This window comes from Nuphar pumila, chromosome 4 (genome assembly GCF_984573655.1).
Source record: "Nuphar pumila chromosome 4, dmNupPumi1.hap1.1, whole genome shotgun sequence".
Classification (NCBI taxonomy): domain Eukaryota; kingdom Viridiplantae; phylum Streptophyta; class Magnoliopsida; order Nymphaeales; family Nymphaeaceae; genus Nuphar; species Nuphar pumila.
The window spans coordinates 25269866-25292134 of record NC_143252.1 but is presented as its reverse complement, the minus strand read 5'-3'; the positions used below and the strand labels follow the sequence as shown (position 1 = coordinate 25292134).

The window sequence follows — 22269 nt, the reverse complement described above, 5'->3', positions numbered from 1 at the left end:
ACTAATGATAAGGAGTAGGGTGTTCTAAAAGAGTGCCATCAATGGCCTTCATCTTGTCATTGATGACTTCAGGAATATCTACAATCTTATCATTTGACAAACCTCACTTAATAATAATATTAAATGCCAACTTCATTTGAGATAACACATATTCTCTTGGGGAATAGACAACCTCAATTCCTAGAAAATATCTTAGAAAACCAAGATCAGACATATCAAATGCCCTTTTTATCATTTCCAATGATAATCATATCATCTGCATATAACAATAAAATTATTATACCAGCGTTTACATTCTTAACAAAAAGAGTAGTGTCAGTATAGCAAGAAACAAGTCCAATATCAATCATTACCTTGCTAAAGCGATCATACCAAACCTTGGGAGCCTCTTTAAGACCATACAAAGCTTTCTGAAGCTTAAAGACCTTATCTTTCTCAATGTCATACCCGGGAGGAGGATCCGTAAACACTTCTTCACTAAGGTCATCATTGAGAAATGCATTCTTAACATCTAACTGATAAATGAGCCATTGTTTAATAGAAAATGGCTATAAGGGTCCTAACACTAGTCATCCTAGCAACTAGGGCAAAGGTTTCATAGTCAATCCCATATTCTTGTGAGTAGCCTTTGGCAAAACCTAGCTTTATACCTTTCTAGTAAGTTATCACTTTTGATTTTAACTTTAAATACCCACCTACAACCTATGACCTTTTTTCCAAATGACAAAGTTACAATTTCCAAGGTGTTAGCTTTATGAAAGACATCTAGCTCTAATTTCATTGCATCTATCCAATGATGATGGTTCTTTGCTTCACTATAGTTTGAGGGTTTATGGTAAGCATGGGTGGCCATTAAATAATCTCGAAAAAAGACTTCTAGGATATAAACCTAAGAGGTGGTCTAGGAGTTCATTGTGATTTTCTAAGGTGACCTTTCTAAAGGAGTAGGTTCTTCTATGGGAGAAGGTTCTTCTAATGATTGACCTTGTCAATATTTTTCAAGAGCACATGGATGATCCTTATTCTCATGCCAGGTGTAGACACAAAGATCATGAGATGTCTCATAATTGAAGTTATCAAGAGAATCATTGCTAACCATATCATTAAAAATATCATTATCAAGGCTTTCATCATTATCAAAATCATTTAAAGTAGATACTTCACTTCTTTCCTTAGGTAAGAGATTAAATAAGAAAGAATAATCTACTTCCTCCTTAGGTTTATTTATATCCAATCCATTTTCCTCTTCCAAAAAAGTGACATTTCTAGAAACCTATAATTTATCATTTTTCAAGTCATAACATCTATATCCTTTTTTATTTTCTCCATAACCGATAAAAGCACATTCAATCACTTTTGGTGAGATTTTATTATTCCCTTGAAAAAAAAAACAAGGCACTTACACAAAAAACTCTTAATCTTTTAAAACGAGGGGTTATGTTAAACAATTTTTTCATAGGTGTGAAATGTTCTTGAGTGAAGAGGAAGTCATCCTATTTATTAAGGAGATAGCAGTAAGCACGACTTCGACCCCAAAAAAATTCGAGACATTTTTTGAACTAAGGTTCTAGTTGTTTCAATTATGTGATTGTTTTCTTTCTGCAAGGCCGTTTTGTTGGAACATTTTTTGACAAGATCTTTAATACAAAAATTCGTTTTGTTTTAAATAGTTTTAAAAATCATGACATATATTCTCCACCCGAATTAGAACGAAGGATAGAAATATTGGTTTGAAATTGATTTTTAACTAACATGTGAAATTCTTTAAAATGAGAGAAAATATCTGATTTAAATCTAAGTATATCAATACATATCTAGAATAATCATCAATAAAAATAACATAATATAAATGCCCTCCTTTTGACATGACGGGAGAGGGTCCCCATACGTCTAAGTGCACTAACTTAAAGGGTCTTTTGGAAATAAAAATGCTATTTGTAAAGGAAAGACTGTATTTTTTCAAGAATGCAATCATTACAAATAAATCTTTTTTCATTATAATTTTTTTTCAAAGAAGGAAAGAAATACAACTTTCAAGAATGTAATCATTACAAATAAATCCTTTTTCAAGAATGCAATCATTACAACTTTGAAGTTACAAAAGGATTTATAAGAGACAAAAAATTCATGTAATAGAGATTTCCTTTCCTATGGTCTTCCCCGATCAGCTTTCCTGACTGGATATCATGCACAGAGCAACCCTTAGATGAGAAGGAGATTTTACAACCATGGTTTGAAATTTGAGAAACTGAAAAAAAAATTAAACTTAATTTTGGGAACAAAAAAATCTTTAGTGTCCTTCAAAACCTTTTCTAAATTTTCAATGCCTTTGATTTTTAAAGAAGTTCCATCCGTGGTTGAAACAAAAGATGAGTAGGAGTTGGTGTACTTTTTAGATAGAAGAGATGCATTAGGTGTCATATGAAAGGAAACACCTGAGTCAAGTATCCAAGAATACATACCGAGAGGAGAAGAGGATGAAACCATGACACCGGATGTAGAAGAAGTGTTCGACTTCAAAAATTGTTGTAGAGCCTCTGCCAATTGAGCGATGGATAGGTCCTCAAGATAACCTCCTTTCGAGTTTGCATCATCACTCAGTTTGGTAGGTTTCTCTCTAACTAAATCCACTTTTCTCTTTAGCTTAGGGCAATCCGGTTTGATATGCCCCAACTCATTGCAAAAATGGCAAATGATTTTCGTCACTCCATTGTTTTGCCTTCCAAAGTGTGGAGATTTGGAGGTCTTCAAGTTGTTCCCTGATCTTGACATTGCGTGCACTTCATCCCCTTCCTTAGTCATGACAAGTCGAGTTTTTTCTCAGCAAATTTTTGTAAGTTCCTCATTTAGAGGAGGCATAAAAGATCTATGAAGGATGCCCGAACTTGCTTAAATTTTTGGGCGAAGACCATGAAGAAATTGAAAAAAGTATTCTTTTACATTTGTCTTGACTCCTTGCCTTAGTTCAATAGTGTCTCCTTCCCATTGAGGTTCAAAAAGAGCAAGCTCATCCCACAAAGGGGATAAGGCACTATAGTAATCACATATACTCATGTCTCCTTGATTAGTTTTTCCAAATCCTCTCTTGCAAAAAATATTGGCGGGCAAGGTCCTTTTTAGTGTACATACCCTTCAAGAATATCCATGCTTCACTTGCCTTTTTAAATTTGGCAAGGTTAACATAAATCTTTAGTTCTACATTATTCACGAACCATGCCAAGATTTTAGCATGTTCACTTTCCCAATCCTCTATTTTTTATTGATATTCACGAATCAATGGTTTTGACTTGGTCACCTTCCATTTATGTGGGCTTCAGTTGGGGTTCGGGAGTAGTTCCACTTCCATATCCCCATAACTTGCCCTTAAGGTGGTTTTTCATTGTCGTGGCCCACATCAAGTAGTTTGAGCCATTTAACTTGAAGGAAAGCTCGATCTTTGATTCTCCTTCGGCCATGGTGATGATGGACACAAGAATATTTCACACGAACCGAGAAAGAATAGTCAAGAACAAAGTTACCATACTAGGAAGCGGAAGCGGGAAACAAAACGAGAAGCGGAAGTAAAAAGCAAGATATTTTAAAATTTATAAGCTGGAAGCGAGGAATCAATTTAAAAGCAAAATAAGAATAAAAGAGAAAGTGATATGAGATCAAATGGGAAGCAAAATACAAATCAAAGGAGAAAGAAATAAAAACTAAAATAAAAATGATTATTCTTAAACTTTGTGATTTCTTAGTGTAAGAATTAAATTCTTCTCAAAATCTAAAAATGGTGGTTGGCAATTTAAAGAAAGTACATGAGAAGTGAGGGGGAAGTGTGAAAGGAAGCACATGGAAAACATAAAAAGAAGCATGAGAGAAGTGTATAGGAATCATGTAGGGAAGTAGGGAAGAAACGTGTGGAAAACATAGGAGAAGGGTGGGAGAATCGAGATTCCTATCAAGTTTCGAACGCGGGGAGTTTCATGCTTCCAAAGCGAGTTTTGGGGTAGTGCACTTCCCACCTATCTATGAAGCTTCCGGTAACTCTGGTCAAGAGCACACACCAAGATGAGTCACTCTTTAAAAAACAAAGCAAATAGGACCAAAAAATCCTATTGGCGCTGATACCATGTAATGGAATCAAAGAGCACAAAAATACAGCAGCCTCCAGGGGCACAAGCCACTAAGGCTAAATAAAAAAGAATCACAATATTTCAAAATCCACAAAGGGCAGGCGCACATAGGCCACTAAGGGCACACATCAAGAGCATAAAAAATATAAATTTTATTAATAAAAATGCTTAAGAGAAGCATACTAAAAAGAGGGGGGAAACCCCATATATATACACAAGCAAGTAGAGGAGAGAGTGAGCTCAACTAGCCCGTTGGACTAGCCCAACGGCTAGAACATAAAGGACACAAATGCCTTTCTATGACATTTTGTTTTCTAAAAGATAAAATACATTTAAAAGAAAAAAATAAAATAAAAATACATTTTATCCCTAAAATACAATCTAACATGATAGCACCTTGATGAATATCTTTCTCAAACATAACAAGGCCACCAGGGAATGATTTCCATAAATCCACTATGAATGCATTGATGGAGAACTTATTTTTCATTATTAATTAGCATCATTGGGTTGTTTCAGTAGTAATTTGATATAATTGAATGCACCATTTATAAGTAGTCACTCTTACTGGTTTAGCATATGTTGTGTCTATGGAACTGATGTTCAAAATTCATTTTAATATGTAATTGTTTGGTACAAGTGATGTAAATCCATACACATACATATATGTACCGTCTGAAATGTTACAGATTTGGACACAGAAATCAGCTTTTTCTAGTTAAGAGGAGAGCGGAAGCACCCCCCTACTGTAGTCCTTGTTCAGATATGTGATATCTGTCTTTTGGCTTGATGTATAATGCTTCACCTATCGTCTAACTAATTTTTCGTTATTGCCGAATGCTTGAGCATATGAAATGCAGTAGTCCCCAAGAATGATATTTTTAGTTTAGGGTTTCTGTCTGAGATATCTGATTTTTCTAGTATCTTTAAAATATCTAGGCTAGCTTTTAAGTAATCATTGTATTCCAAGGCTCATCAGGTATTCACATGATTGGTTATATCACTTCATGTTGAAGTAAAAGCCCTGACTCCTAAAGTTGGATTCAGTTGACCGTCAGTCCTCCATTCTTGCTGTGGACTTGACTACATCTTTGTGTCATGAACTGACTGATAATGCTTTAGAGAGCCACTTATGGGGCAAGAGAATACTTGAGAATATGACCTCTTATGGGTTAACACAAGTAAACACAAGAATAAGCCACTTAAGGGCTGAAAACACTCATAAAAAATAAACAATGTTATTAGGGAACAACTCTTTTGAGTTACATACGTAGGGAGAGGGGGCAGACCCCTTTATATACATGTGAAAGCTCATAGAGAGCCGTTGGGCAGGGTCCAATGACTCCCTACCTAATTCTCAAAAATCCCATCTAGGCTGGGAATAATTACAATAAAAAAATAAAAAAAGAAATGAAAATACACTTATTTTGAATATATATGTGAAAAGACACAGTTACCCCCAAACTATATATGTATAAAAATACATATATGTTTACATTAACACTCCTCCTCAAACTTACGGTGGGATCACCGAAAGTTTATCTAATAAGAAATAAAACCTTGGGGAAGACAAGGATTTTGTGAAGAAGTCTGCAAGCTTTGACAGTGAAATGGTCTTCAAAAATTATTCTCTAACGTACTGACAATCCATCTCTATGTGTTTAGTGCGCTCATGAAAAATATGATTTCAGCAATATAAATGACACTCTTATTGTCACAGCATAGTTTCAATGGTCCTGTCACAATCACTCCCATATCCTTAAGCAAACACTTCAACCATACAATTTCAGTTATAGTAGTAGCCATGACTCAATATTCGGTTTTTGTAGAGGATAGAGATACCTTATGTTGCTTCTTACATTTTCAAGATACCAAAGAATCTCTTGCAAAAACACAGAAACCAGTAATTGAGAGTCGTTCATTAGGGTCTCCCCCCCAATCAGAGTCAAAGTATGCAATTAAATTAAGAGCAGAAGAAGAAGATAAGAATAATCCTTTAGAAGTTGAATTTTTCAAGTATCTACCAATATGCATCAGAACACTTATGTAAGACTCAAGTTTTTGTTTAAAAAAAAAAGTATTTATTTGGATCCATGTTAGATCTGGGTCACAGACCCCCCCCCCCCCCCCCGTATTCTATTTAAAACACCCAAAATCCCCCGACTCCCTTTCCCTCGTCAGAACCCCGACACCCTCCTCGGACCCCGACACCCCTTGCCAGAGACCTCAACCCTGAACCCTCCCTCGCCTGGAACTCTCGCACGCCGACTCACCCGAGCCTCCTGCTCCTCGACTCTCTCTTTCACCCCCTTGCCTTTTTCTTCCTCTCGTCGGCGCACCCTGTCCCAACGACGTCTCTCTCCCTCGTCAGAGGAGGTATGTTCCCTCCCCCCCTCATATTCTTCTTCCTCTCTCCTTTTTGGCAGTAGCGACACCGCCTCAATGCTGCTACCCTGCCTGAGCGGTGGCACCACTCGGGTGTTTAGTGAGCATGGTAATGATACATGAATCTGATCCGTGGATTGTACTTGTCGATACATGTACATAATTCTGAGTATGTATATGAACCAGACCAACAATGGTAAATTTACTTCATAGTTGATTTGAGTATATGAAATTGATTATGTACATACATCTGATTAGATTATGTATTCTTTTTAAGATGATACATAAATATGATCCTAAATGGATCCGTTTGCAATTGTGCATGTCATACACATGAACCCGAAACTAATTTAATGTTTGCATGACTGATCATATGCATGTTTAGTTGGTTATATACATGGAATTGATCATGAATGGTATGGCCTGCAAGCATCTATTTGAATGCGTATGTACTTGGCTTAATGTGCATTTATTTTGTGTGTTTTGAATATATATTGTGAACATGTTTAAAAATCATGTGTTGCATGTTCACTGAAATTTTACAACTTTGTATAAATCACTGTTGAGATATGTTGGTGGTCAGATGTGAACCACTACGGGCCGTGTAGACTAGGAGCATGTGTTGCTCCAGTGTTGTTGATTTTATTTATGCATTGCAAAATTTATTTTTGAAAATTATTGGTTTTCCAAATTTAATTACACAGTTAAATTGTAAGGGTCGGGACCCAAAATTGTATGTTTTGCATGTAAATTTGCAAAATGGTTCTTGCCTAAAAAACTTGAAATTTGTTTTGAAATGGTAAAAGAGATCAAACAATGTAATTAATCTCTTCCTTGATGTCCATTCAACAATGTGAGAATCTTAAATAATGATCATCGAGACCGTAAAAATACTAAAACTTCATGTGTGATTGTGCCCATGAATCCGATATGGTGGTTCACCTCCCGACTACAGTTTTAAGGAGATTCAGATACTTTACTTAGGGGTGTTGTTGTTGACTCAGCAGTAGTTATTGGTATATCAAGAAAGTGACGTTAATGGTTGAGGATTTTCATTCATGTTCCGACATTAAGTGAGGATTGCTAATGTTTTGATGGAAGGTGAGGATTCCTGATATCGGTTGATGAAAAAGTTTGGAACCCAGTTATAAAATATAAATTGTGTGTTAAGCTACAATTGAGAACCTAACTTGGACTTCAGGATTTGTGCTTGTTTTGAATATCCATGAGTTTAAAGAAAAGTAAAAATTAAATTTGTGTACATTTAAGTAGGTATATGCATGCAAAAACAACTTTGATAAATAACTTAATAAGGTATTCATGCACGTGTATTGAATCATGCATATTTTACTGGTCAACATTAGTTCGTGCATCTATGTATTTTTGGCTTTGCATAATATTTTAACTCTTCATGATATTTGGTTAAATGCTTGAATGGTAAAATGATTATGATTAGTTATATAGCTTGTGATATTTCTCTAAAACTTATGCATGAATTTGTTTATGCTATTTCTTTTACTGTTTGGATTTTTAGAGGAATTCGTATGAGGACTTCAGTTCTTACCCGCTAACTTAAAACTGATTTACAGACGTAGATGCTCAATGATGTCCTGTACTCGCTAGCTGGAGACTACGAGTGTTGTGACCAGTGGCTTTGTTATGATAGGATGGCATGATTTGATATAGACGATTTTGATATTTCAGACCTTTGACTTAATATTTATTTAATTAATAAAGTGTGATTTATTATTTCAGTTGATTCAATGCACGGTATGGTTTGTGGTTTGGTATATTAAATCTGTGATGTGCCCTGGATCCTTGGGAGTGTTTTCTGCACTTGTTTAAAAAACAATTTCCACTATTTTTGCAAAGATCGGTTGGGGTCGTTATATTCATTGCAAGTTATTTTATCAATATATTCATTTTGTAAAACATTGTTTTCAAGAAAAAATTCTAAAAACTTGTATTCATTTTCATCTTTTGGTGTAGTAATGTCAAAATCATTTTCTTGTTTTAAAAATGTTTTGGTGTGGTAATGTCGTTATATTCATTGCAAAATTTTTCCTCTTCCCTTTTTTAAGGGGAATAAAAGATAAAAAAGAAGAGAGAAAAGAAAAGAAAGAAGAGAGAAAAACTCTTTTGCAAGGTCTCATTTGACCAAAGAAACGTTTTGAAAATCACTCGCCTCTGTTTTAAAATATTTGCGGGAAAATGGAGATACGAGATTCGCTCGTCGGTACGAGATTTAATCGTTCGTGACGCCTTTACCAGGGGTAATCGAACCAATGATCGAATTTATGCCTTTTGCTTTGCTAAAATATTATTTAGGAATTTATTCTAAGTCTAAAATGCACAAAGAATCATGTTTGTGTGAATGCAAATGCATAAATATATGCTTTGAGAAAGTATTGAGCTAACTATTGTAGCCCCTTTCCCCTTAACTCCAATGACTGGTGAGGCTGGATCATTGCCCGTGGGGTGGTTGTTAACAACCTGTCCATTGGAGTTTTGTACCGCTCTGTCCTCTCCCTTGATAGACAACCAGAAGCGAATGGGTGCGTTAGGGGTTACTTAACTAACGACCCATCCTATGCTGTGGTCTTTAAACCACTCGAGCATCTTGCCTGTAAAGGCGAATGTGAGGCCATTTATGTGACTACAACATTGTGCATTCACTATTCGAGGTCGCACGACCGTCTCATCCGATCATCGCAGTACTAGACGTGTCGTGCACGACTACAAGTACTCTAGGATGAAGGAGGTATAGCTCCTCAATAGAAGTCTCAACAGGAGTGTTTCACAAAGATGTAAAGTTTATCAACTTTACTTTATCTTTTGAAACAGCAGTACCTTATGCCAACATTATTCATATGATTATCTTGAATCTCATCCGCTATCGGGGTATCTACATGTCTCGCATGACTCGATACCGGCCTCGATAGACAGGATATAAGTTTCTCAATAGAACACCCGCTAAGAAGTTCGCTCGAACCCCCAATTCAGGATCACCCAAGATATGCCAAAAAGGCGAGCAGAACCAACCAGTCACATCCTTCCAAATGCTTCGATTTGGAGCAGTCTTTGATGCTTTTGCGCAACTCCCTAAAATCTCAAGTCGACTCTGCAGGACTGCGCACACAAAGAGCTAGGATCCTTGCGAGGTATCCCTCTCCTTAGACGAAGGTGCATCACCAGCTTCCAACTGAACTCTTGTTGCAAGAGGGAGTGATAGATGTCTCTTGCATCCTCCACGAGGATGCCTCAAACACGTATGCAATGAGCGAAAACCTGAGCGTCATCTGCAATAGCAAGGCAGTAACAACACATGCAAAAGCAAGAGCCTGGCGCAAAGCGCGACGACAAAGTAAAGACTGTAAGCAGGAGTGCAACGCAGAACCTTTACGCAATGCGCGACGACAAGTAAAGACTGTAAGCAGGAGTGCAACGTAAAACCTTTGCGCGGTGCACGACGGCAAAGTAAAGGACAAGGATTGCGAAACCGCATCCTTGAGTTAAATGCGTACTCGTATAAATATATATGATATATATATATATATATGCATATATATATATTTAATTATCCTTTTTAGTTAATTGAACTCAATTCACTTGTTCAAGTCTTCTGTGCAATCTTCCCCTACCTTTGAGAGTTGCAAGCTTGCTGGCGTCTGCGAGTGTAAGCGATGGACGGCTCGGGTTGTAGAGCGCGAGCAAGATCCATCGTACGAACTGCAAAAGTGACGATCTTAGCAAGCTAACACCAAAATAGATGGTCAGGGTCACCGTCACCGTCCTGACGTAAGGGAAGCAGAGGCAGGGGCATCGTGCCCTTGTGCACCTGCCATAAGTGCAAGAAGCAGGGGCTACGAGCCCCTACTGACCTGCTGTCAGCGAGAAGCATGGAGGCAGGGTGTTGCACCCTTGCCTGAAGAAAACAACGAGGGAGGCTTCGCCCTGCCTGCCAAGAGAGCAAGGAGGCGAGGCCCTTCCCTGCAAGCCACTAAGGGGGAGGCAGGGGGCTTCGCCCCTGCCTTCCAAGAATGCAAAGAGGGGGTAGGGGACTCCGTCCTCCGCCATCTCTGAAAAAGGGCAGCGGCGACGACCCTGTTCTATCCTGCAAAAAGAAACAAAGACAGGGGATGAGCCCCTGTTTGCCAAGCAGAAACAAAACACAGGGAGGGCTCGGCCCTCCCCTGAACAATAGAGGGAGGAAGGGGGGTCTCAGCCCCTTCCCAACGAAACACAGACACAGGGAGGGGGTTGACCCCTTTCCTGCGCAAAAAAAAACAAGCAGTGAGGGGCTTAAATACTCCCTGCCAACCAAAAACGCAGGGAGATGGCAGGGACTAGCCCCTGTTGACCTGTCCGAACACCGGGAGGTGGAAGGGGTTCTACCCTTGTCCACCAAACAGAAAAAGAAGGGGAGATGGCGACAGGGCTCGACCCCTGTCGTGGTTCCCAGACTCAGGGAGGTGACAGGGCTCAACCCCTGCCGACGACTTGCCTGAACAAGCGGCAGGTAGGGGGCCTTGCCACCCTGCCGACCAAGGCACAAGGGCCACCCAGGGGCCCTCCCCTGGGAGCCCTATGCTAGACAGAGGAGGTGATGCAGGCGGCAACCTTGCCGCCTGCCAAAAGGGGAAAACAACCGAGGGGAGGTGCTCAACACCTCCCTCCCTAGCAGATCCAGAGTCACCACGATGGTGGCTCTAGTCCACCGACCCGAGAGCAGGAGGGTCGAGGGAGACAAAGAGGAGAGGAGACGGCGAGGGGTGCTTGGCAACACCCTTTGGGGAGACCCAAAGCGAGAGGCAAGGGGGAAGTCCCCCTGCAGACGAGTGGCGATGACAGGGGGCTCAGCCCCCTGTCGGTCGATCCCAAAGAGAGAAGCAGGGGGGAAGTCCCCCTGCCGACAACAAGCGACGACAAGGGGCTCAACCCCCCTGTCAGCCAATCCCGAGAAAGAGAGAAGCAGGGGGGAGTCCCCCTGCCGACGACAGGGGTCTCAGCGCCCCCTGTCGGCCGATCCCGACAAAGGCAAGGGTAACCCCCTGCCGATGAGAGGCGACGGCAGGGGGCTCTGCCCCCCTGACGGTCGGCCCCTCACAGAGAAGAAGAGGCGGCAGAAGGAAAAAAGAAGAGGGGAGGTGGGTGCGTACCTGGGCGTCGCCGGCGCCTTCGCAGCAGAGAGAAGGAAGGAGGTGGCCGGCAACAGGGCGAGACTGAGGGTGCCGGTCGAGAGGCCATCGACAAGCCCTCGGGAACTAGGGCTGCAAAAGTTGGCGAGGCTCAGCCGACAACGAGTCTGGGGGGTCGTCGGGTAGAAAGGCATCGCCAGCGAGGTTGCAGAGGGGAGGCTGTCGTCGGCGAGGGTGGGCTCTGGTGGTGCTGTCGCCGGCGGCATCGGCTTGACAGGATTTTTCGGCAAATCACAGAAGACGAGGGAGAGTCGGGGGGTATCAGGGAGAGAGAACGAGAGAGGAAGAAGGGGGCACGGGTTCTCTTTGAAACCCCTCCCTCGCTGTCTTCAAAACACGGGAGGCGGTGCCTCCATTTGGGTCCGGGTCGGGTCCGGATCCGGATCCGACCCGAATCCAAACTTAATTTTTTTTTCGGTTTATTACATCCTACCCTCCTTAAAAGAATTTCGTCCGCGAAATTACCTTGGCCTAAATTAGTACAAATACAAATCAGGGTAATTTTTCTTAATATTTGACCATTCGTCAGCCGAATCTTGGTTCTAGTTCTTTACCATCCTTGATGTAAACAAGGGATACCAAAGATCAAAATCTGAGGAAACTCGAAAAAGAAGCAAAAAACATTTGTACTATTCATGCGTAACATGAGTAGTTTAAAAAAAACCCAACAATGCTGGTACATAAGCATAACATGTCTAGCCATTTAGCTTAACAACGCTAAAAACATCCATAAAGCAAGAAAAATCGTATACTCACAGTGCGATGCGGATGCTCAATGGTCAAGAATCCTTACTTCCCTTAGCTCTGATACCAAGTTGTAACGCCCCAAATTTCAAACTTGCGAACTTTTTTAGAAAAACAGACAAGAGACTAGAAATATCTCTTGCCTTCAGAGTTTGTTTATGAAATCAGCAGAATAATTTTCTCTTGTTAAATCAGAAGCCAAGCTGACAACTTTGGGCACGTTAGCTAAAAGAACCAAAACTCACAAAATTAGGATATCCTAAGGAAAATTCATTACAAACCCCTAGCGTTCAGGATGCGAGCTAAGAGCGGGAAGAAGAAGTCTTGAATCCATCTTGCAATCGCGTCATCGCCCGTAGTGTACTTAATCATTACCTGTACCTATAGAATGGGTTAGTTTCGCGAAAAACTAGTAGGTGCATAAGAGAGACTACAAAAAACTTAATTAAGTATATTTAATTCAGTAGGTTACGCAATTTAAAACATATATGCAGTTAAACAGGTAAGCAGTGCAAATGCGTAAGTAATGCAAGCGAGTAAGTAAGCAGTGCAGATGCGTAAGTAGTTCAAAGCAAGGAAGCAGTGCAACTGACAAACGCAACATACGATCCATTTGATCGTAAGCTGTAAACCACCACGCAACAAGCTTGGTCTCGTTCCTAGAACGGGGTCTCTACATTGAATCAGTATCAGGACATCGTTTGTCACTCTCACGACTTCTAACAAACGCTTTGTCCTGAACAACCTTAATCTATTCCCATCTCTCAAGGCCTTACGCGGCCAACTGTCACCGGTTATGACTCACTAAGGCGTCATACTTTCACAGAAAAGCCCACCATTCCGTAGGAGGTCCAAAACATAATCACTAACTCAAATTGCTAACGATCTGATTCTCACATCTGAGTACTGCATGTAATCATGCTAAAACAGAAAGCCGAAGCTATAAATTTATAACTGGCTATCTCAAACAATCTCAGAAGAACATCACAGCTCACCATAACTTTTTATGGTAAGCAAAAACACAAGATCCACGTCGGATGGCTCGGTCCGGGAGATATACGACCTGACAAGGAATTAACGCCCTAGAGGGTATACCTGGTATTGGATCATACACTTCCTCACGGGAGTTCACCGTCTTTGCGGCTACTCGTTCGTGGACAGTGTACATTCTCACAGTGATTCTACCGCTCTAGCCGGATTACCCGATCTGGAAAATGTACAACCTCAAAAGGAATTACCGCCCTAGATGGTATACCTGGTCTTGGATCATACACTTCCTCACAGGAGTTCACCGTCTTTGCGGCTACCCGTTCGTGGACAGTGTATGTCCTCACAGAGAATCTCCCACTCTAGCCGGGTCACCTGATCTTGATCATACATACCCCCACAGTGAAACCTTTGGGAAATTGGTCCCAAACAAATGCCATATCCAATGAAAATCATTGTGATACACGCATCAACACAAATGACCGCTCTCAGGGTCGATAGCTACTATTACAATCAACAAGATCAATGCCGGATCACCTGGTCTAGAAAATGTATAACCTCACAAGGAATTCCGCCCTGATGGTCTACCTGGTCTTGGACCATACACTTCCTCACAGGAGTTCGCCGTCTTTGCGGCTACCTGTTCGCGGACAATGTACATCCTCACAGAGAATCTACCACTAGCGGGTTACCTGGTCTTGATCATACACGCCCTCACAGATAATCCTTTGGAGATCAGGTCCTCAACAGACACCCTACTCAGTGATACATGCATCTATACAATCGACTGCTCTGAACAATTGACCGCTCTTGGGGTCAGTAGCCACAATATGAGCACAAACATGTATATCAGCAATATGCATCGTATCACTTCACATAGTAAAACAAAACACACGATCACCCATTCCTCCACTAAGGTTCCATGAACCCTCAACATATTATCGCATACTTCCAACATTTCATATCACGTGGCATATCAATCACATCACACAGAAGCATATAATACTACGCATCGTGTTATTGCCACAAGGAACATTGCAATCCTCAAATAGGACCTCAAAGCATGCGTAAACGACACATGAAAACACGCAGATATGGCAATCAAGTTGATTCTTTGGGCGAAGAGTAACTAACTCTACCCGTCGGCCAAACAAAACATCTGAATAAGACGAGCACTCATAACAATGCTCGTAAAACATATAATTACCATAAAATGGTTCAGTCCATAAACAAATAATTAAATTAATCGTAAGACATAAACCATTGCATCACAAGCCATTCATAAGCACTCATACGGCATCAGTTATATCACAAAATGTAAGCAGCTTATAAGACAAACGGCCACATCAATCCTAATTGCCACCAGTTCGTAGATTACGAGTTGTATGCAATCACATCAATCATAAGAGGTGCAAGCCAACAAGTGCTACGCTACAATAAGCACCAAACAGTTTGACCAAGGGATAAAGCAAGTCACATGCTAATATGTAGCAACTGGCTTAATGCTATTATTATAAGCATTTAACTAGTATGAGAAACTCCTTATTACTCCGCAAAGAACTGCGTAAGCAGTTTAACCAACTAGAGTAACGCCTTAACAGACGTGCACAACTCAACAAGTAGCATACTGAACTACCGAGCAAGCAAGCGATCGACTAGTGCGAACATACTTTATGTTTCGATATTACTGGCTTGCGGGTACGCGCAGGCAAAACGTAGAAACAATTGAGACTAGTTCGGGCATCTGTTATTCTATGTATTTTCAATAACCCGAATAGCTAGTTGAGTCCGCTCCAAAGGGGACGGCTTTAGCCGAGAGAGGATTCCCCAGAGGCTGAAAAGCAGTGCCACGGATGCATCCAACTTCTGCAGAAGTATTGAGCTAACTATTGTAGCCCCTTTCCCCTTAACTCCAATGACTGGGGAGGCTGGATCATTGCCCGTGGGGTGGTTGTTAACAACCTGTCCATTGGAGTTTTGTACCGCTCTGTCATCTCCCTTGACAGACAACCAAAAGCGAATGGGTGCGTTAGGGGTTGCTTAACTAACGACCCATCCTATGCTGTGGTCTTTAAACCACTCGAGCATCTTGCCTATAAAGGCGAATGTGAGGCCATTTATGTGACTACAACATTGTGCATTCACTATTCGAGGTCACACGACCGTCTCATCCGATCATCGCAGTACTAGACGTGTCGTGCACGACTACAAGTACTCTAGGATAAAGGGGGTATAACTCCTCAATAGAAGCCTGAACATGAGTGTTTCACAAAGATGTAAAGTTTATCAACTTTATTTTATCTTTTGAAACAGCAGTACCTTGTGCCAACATTATGCATGTGATTATCTTGAATCTCATCCGCTATCGGGGTATCTACATGTCTCGCATGACTTGATACCGGCCTCGATAGATGGGATACATGTTTCTCAATAGAACACCCGCTAAGAAGTTCGCTCGAACCCCCAATTCGGGATCACCTGAGATATGCCAAAAAGGCGAGCAAAACCAGCCAGTCACATCCTTCCAAATGCTTCGATTTGGAGCAGTCTTTGATGCTTTTGCACAACTCCCTAAAATCTCAAGTCGACTCTGCAGGACTGCGCACACGAAGAGCCAGGATCCTTGCGAGGTATCCCTTTCTTTAGACGAAGGTGCATCACCAGCTCCCGACTGAACTCTTGTTGCAAGAGGGAGTGATAGATGTCTCTTGCATCCTCCACGAGGATGCCTCAAACGCGTATGCAGTGAGCGAAAACCTGAGCGTCATCTGCAATAGCAAGGCAGTAACAACACATGCAAAAGCAAGAGCCTGACGTAAAGCGCGACGACAAAGTAAAGACTGTAAGCAGGAGTGCAACGCAGAACCTTTACGTGATGCGCGACGACAAGTAAAGACTGTAAGCAGGAGTGCAACACAAAACCTTTGCGCGGTGCGCGACGACAAAGTAAAGGACAAAACCCCTCTCTCGCTGTCTTCAAAACACGGGAGGCGGTGCCTCCATTTGGGTCCGGGTCGGGTCCGGATCCAACCTGAATCCAAACTTATTTTTTTTCGGTTTATTACAGTTCTTACCTGGGTTTTTGCAGGAATCTTGATGATAGGAGGGAAGGGAAGGGAAGGGAAGATCGTGAAGTGGCTAACCGTAGATGCCCCTCTCATTTCTCGTTGCTTTGTTTATGTAGAGAGGGAAGAAGCATCGAGAAAAAGGGGGAGGTTAGGGATCGACGGACGATCCGTGGAGGAGGATGATCCGAGGGTTGAGGAAGGAGGAAGCGGGCGGTTGGCGATGGGCGGACGAGGCCCGTGGGGAAGAAGATCGATGGAGGGTGGATCCATCGAGAGCTTTCGGGGGAGAGAGAGAGAGGGTTGGAAGAAAACCCTAACTCGACCTTCTGAAACCGAGTGTTATAAGGGGCTTTTTCCAAAATTTTCCATAAACTGGGTCTTTTTAAAAGTTTTTCTCAAAAAGGGTTTTTAAAACCATTTTTTTGTAATTTTCTTTGTGTTTTCTGCATTTTTTTGGCATTTTCTGATTTTTTTGTTATTTTTGAAATAAAACTCTAAAGCTATGGGTTTTTAAACAAATTTTGAGGAATTTAAGAATATTTTACAAAAGAAGTATTTTTCTGAGAATTCGGGTTTGATCTGTGGAAATTTCTTCAGAAAACGGGTTTGGGTTCGGATTTTTAGGAGATATTCGAGTTTTGGATCTCGAATCCAGAAATATGAGACAGCGGATCCAAATGGATACCGGATGGATCAATCTGAGCCTGTCAAAATTTATTTTTGATATTTTTGTAAATTTTGGTTTAAAACTTAGATAACGAGGCTCAGATTTAGATTTTGACACTAGACTCGGATCCGAAATTGAGTTAAATGTAGAAAATTGATTTGATTCAAGTAAATCCGAGAAATAATCTGGAATTTGGATAAAAATCGATTCAATTAACCAGAAAATGGGGGCCAGGGGCAAAAGGGGGACATTTACAAAATTTTGAAAAATTTGGGGTGTTCACACATTCCTAGAAATATATAACTTATTATTTTTAAGATCATAACACCTAAATCCTTTTTGGCTCCGTATCCTAAAAATATACATGGGATGACTTTAGGAGATAATTTATCATTTTTATGAGTGGTCACAAAACATCTACACCCAAAGACCCTTAGTCTAGGATAATCAAGTGAGACTTTATAAATCTTTTCAGATGGTTAAAATTTTTGAATTTTTGAGGAGTGCAACCTATTTATAAGATATATTGCATTAAGAGTTTCTTTAGCCTAAAAATATTTTGGAACGCTCTTAGATATGAGAAGAGTTCTAGTGGTTTCTATTATGTGCTGATGCTTTCTTTCGGCTAAACCATTTTGTTGTGGTGTATTAACACATGACCGTTGATGAAGTATTTCATTTTCTCTTAGATGTTGTTGAAAGCCATTAGACATGTATTCACTCATTGAGTCAAAACGAAAAATAGATATATTGGTCTTCAAGAAAAGCTAAAGATAATGTATTGGCCGTTTCAAAGTCGGGAGTGAGTACTCATACATACAAACCACCGGACTTTTATAAGAACAATAACTATGGAAGAATCGTGTGTATGAAGGAAAAGGAGATGAAAAAAGAAGAAGAGATATCTACTTTTATAGGAACAATAACTATGGAAGAATCGTGTGTATGAGGGAAAAGGGAGTAAAAAGAAAAGAAGAGATATTTTTTGTCATAATTGTGGAGAACCAGGACATATTAAACCATTTTGTCCAGAATTCAAGAAAGTTGGTAGGCACACTTTCCAAGGTAAGACCCGATCTTCACACTACAAATATGCTTGAGGAAGAGTTAAATATCACCAAAGCAATGATTTAGCTCTAATACCATGTCACAAACTGATTGATAATGCTTTAGAGAGCCACTTATGGGAAAGAGAACACTTTGAGAATATGACCTCTTATGGGTCAATAGACTCTCTATACAAGAAAAAGCCACTTAAGGGCTGAAAACACTCATAAAAAAAAACTATGTTATTAGGAAACAACCCTTTTCAGTTACATACGTAAGGAGAGGGGCAGACCCCTTTATATACATGTGAACATTGTGAAGGCTCATAGAGAGCGCTTGGGACCTTCCAACGATTCCCTACCTAATTCCCAAAAAGCCCATCTAGGCTGGGAATAATTACAATAAAAGAAATAATAAAAATAAAAAAGGAAAAGGTGAAAATACACTTATTTTGAATGTACACTTGAAAAGACACAAATACCCCTAAACTATATATGTATAAAAATACATATGTAAACATATAGATACATATATGTTTACATTAACACTTTGCAGTCTAGACATTCTGGAGGCAGTTGAGTTTGGGAGTCACTTGATCAAAATCTCAGGTTTGCTTACGTAAACCTTGGTTAGGATTGGATTACCTTAGATAAAATCTTAACTTGGTTAGCCACTAGCCGTTCATGTCCCTCACACACCAATGCCCAAACACGCACACGTGGAGGACTGATGAAGAAATGTAACGACAACTTTAATGAAAAGTAAAATCTAATTGATCCTATCTTTCTGAGACAAGAAGATTTTGTGCTTTCAATGGTTATTTTTTGAGGCGTGCTTTTCATTTTTATAAATTAAAAGCTGTTTTGAAATTTCAAAGAGCGTGTATGTGTATTATATATATATATATATATATATATATATATATATATATATATATATATATATATATATATATATATATATATATATATATATATATATATGTGTGTGTGTGTGTGTGTGTGTGTACATGTATTATGTATAGTATAAATGTAGATTTCATTTATTAAAACACGTTACTTTTGAGCACAAGCCAAAGTATTGTCATGTTATATTTCGTGTTTGGTTTGTGTGATGGCATGCTCTCTCTCATAATCGTAATATCTTTCTTTACTTTTCCCAATTTGGTCTTTATGATAGTTTAGCTGATTGCTAGCTTGCTGATAAGTTTATGACTTTACTTCTTGCACTGTTTCAGGCTCTGAAAGTCTTCCCTCAAATTATTGGACCTCTTGAGCTTGAAAAGTTTATGCATGCATATGCAGTGGGTATGCAACTTCACCTAAAATCTGGTTTACCTTTGGTTTTCATCAACCTGTAGCATGGTAACTTTATGAACTTCAGACCATGGTTCACTCAAAAGAGGTGTGGAAACTTCAGTTAACTTTATAGAAGTCTCATAATTCAGCATTTCTCTTAATAATGGGGTACATTGTAGTGTTTGAAACCCGGCAAGTCAACCCAGTGTCTTGCCTAAGTCAACCAGGTTTAGCAGCCTGACTTGGTCAATCCAGTTGGTAGGCCAGGTTTCTGCCACTTAGATTAAGAATGAGTTGACATGGCTGTTACAGGTTGACCCATCAGGTAATTGGTTCTCTAAGTGTATATAGAGTATAAATGTTTTCCTTTTGTACAAGAGTAAGGTGTGGATATAATAAAAAGTAATGTCCCAGCCTAGTCATGAGTCAATCGAGAGCTGCGTTGTCCTGGGTCTCTAGATTTTTTGAACTTGTGTACACTAGAAATCTCCATAAAGTTGGATATTGTTGAACTTTGGCCTTTAGAAAAGATGTGAAGCCTGACTTTAGTAAGTTACATAATCATTTAACATTGTTGATGCTTTATTGTGATTTATGGTGGTTCTTTGCGAATGTGGACTTTTCACAAAATCATAGAAGAATGTTGTTTTGTTGTTCAAATTTCAAATGCCACTAGAAGCTCAAGATGAGCTTCAGTTTCTGGTCTTTGAAACACCAATATTGTGGTGCATGGTATGTGACTTTATCTTTGTTCTTCAAGAGGGAAAGCAATTCATTAGTGAGGTTGGGCCTGTTCGCTGGGTTTGTGGATTAAACATGACCCTTCTCTCTCTCAGAGGAAAAGTGGGGAATAATCCGATGACATTGGAAGCCAAACCCCTCATTATGATAATGCTGCCTAACTGTCAAGCTGTCTCATTTGACACATCTCCAGGATGCTAGTTGAAACAGTATGACATTATGTGTAAATTAACTGCTGCTAAAAAGTGCATTTATAATAGGCAAGTATCATCTGATATTAGATTACTACTGGTGGTATATGAGACATAGATCATGGGCATCATCTGTTGTGTTTGAAATACACTGCTAAACAGATATTGGAAAAAACATTGACCTCATTGGATAAGTTCCATTGTAATAGTGCGTGGACTTTGTCCCCATTAAGTCATTTGTCATAGGACTTCCCTGCATAGTTGCCATGTGATGTGGCTTTTACAGTTCGTGCTCATGACCTGCATTACCTAAGGAAACAAAAAGCTGTGTCATGGTTAGGGTGGAGATTTGGCTATGCATGTGAATGAACATGCAAACACTTTTTTTTCTTTATAAAAAAGCTAGGGTACTAGTATATATGCCCACATATTACCTATATGACATATTCCTTTGTTGGATTGTAGCTATATCTGACGTTTGTGGAAGAGGATGAGAAAACAGGGAGACGGAAATATCTGTGGGTTGTTTTCTATGGAGAAGCTTAAAAAATGACTTGTTTTTGGGATTGGAGTGGTCATATTGGAGTAAAGTCTAGTTTTGGGGCATAATATGGCTGGCGGTAGCTCTATTTTGCTGCATTCACTTTTTAGCTGGTTTGGAGGTCTAATTTGTACTTTGCTGATGAGTGAAGATTAAAGGTATATTGGTTGTACGTCTGAGTGATTGAGGGGTACTGGGAATTGGACAAGGAGGATTCTGTTCAATTGATCCCTGTCAAACTTAATGGGGCTAATTATACTTTTTGGCACAATTTATGCTAATGGTAATCATTGGAGAGGGGCTTGGCTAGTAGTTTGATGGAATCAAGAATAAACACAAAAGTGGTGATAAGTGTTAAAGTTGGTGTATATACATAGATATACACCTATATAATGTGTATGTATATGTATATATACATATAAATATGTGTATATATATTTCTATAATGTTGTATTAGGTAATACCCATTAGGGGTATTTTGGTTTTTTCAGTCTATGTAATAGGTTGTGCCCATTAGGGTCAGTTTAGTCTTTTTGTATAGATTTCTTTTTATTTTTTATGTCTTTTTGTTATTGCTTAAAGGTTTTTTGGTCAAAGACCATTAGAGCTGTTGGGAGCATCCCAATGGCCCTAAGGGCTCTCTTAAGCCTATATAAAGGGGTTCCCTCCCCTTGTTTATGTATGCTTGTCTTAAGCACTTCACTCAATAATATTTATATTTTTTATGTTTTGTTCTTGCCTTTTAGTGGATTTGTGATTGTGTTTTGTATTGGCCCATAAGTGGTCCTTTGTGTATGAACATTCTTTGTATGTTTGTAAGCCTATAAGAGGCATTTAGTTGTGCATTTTTTGTTTTATTACAATGAGGACTATGATAACAAGATCAAAGTGTAACGACCCCAAATTGACCCTAAAAAATTTTACGGATTTTTTTTGAAACGAATAAATCATTTTAAAACATTGCGAAATGATATCTCAGAGATTCGGGGCACATTACATATTTGGCACATTACATATTTAATATACACAACTCAACAAGCATTTTACGCATAGAATAAATCAAACCATGAATTTATATTGAATTGAATTTAATAAAATAATCCCCATTTAGGGTTCAACATATTTTCCTAAAAATAAAAACTCTCAACTCTGTCAGAATTAGGGCCACCGTATTATAACCCTCACTCCTAGTAAGTTGGTCCCTTCATCACCGAGTCTCAGTACTTGAAAAAAAAGTTTTAAAAAAGGGGTAAGAACTGAAGTTCTCGTACGAGTCCCTCTTGAAAT

The 22269-nt window shown here is 39.6% G+C and overlaps 1 protein-coding gene across 3 annotated transcripts in view; it reads left to right on the top strand.

Annotated features, from left to right (window-relative positions):
* LOC149839685 (SET domain-containing protein) overlaps positions 1-22269 on the top strand; it is a 107573-nt gene that overhangs the window by 14750 nt on the left and 70554 nt on the right. For all 3 annotated transcript variants that reach the window (XR_016431342.1, XM_090002747.1, XM_090002746.1), the window contains exon 7: positions 19449-19518. Coding sequence is in view for 2 of the 3 variants with exons in the window: in XM_090002747.1 (XP_089858873.1) it covers positions 19449-19518 (70 nt within the window). In the remaining variant the exon portion in view is untranslated. The remainder of the gene's footprint in view (positions 1-19448; positions 19519-22269) is intronic.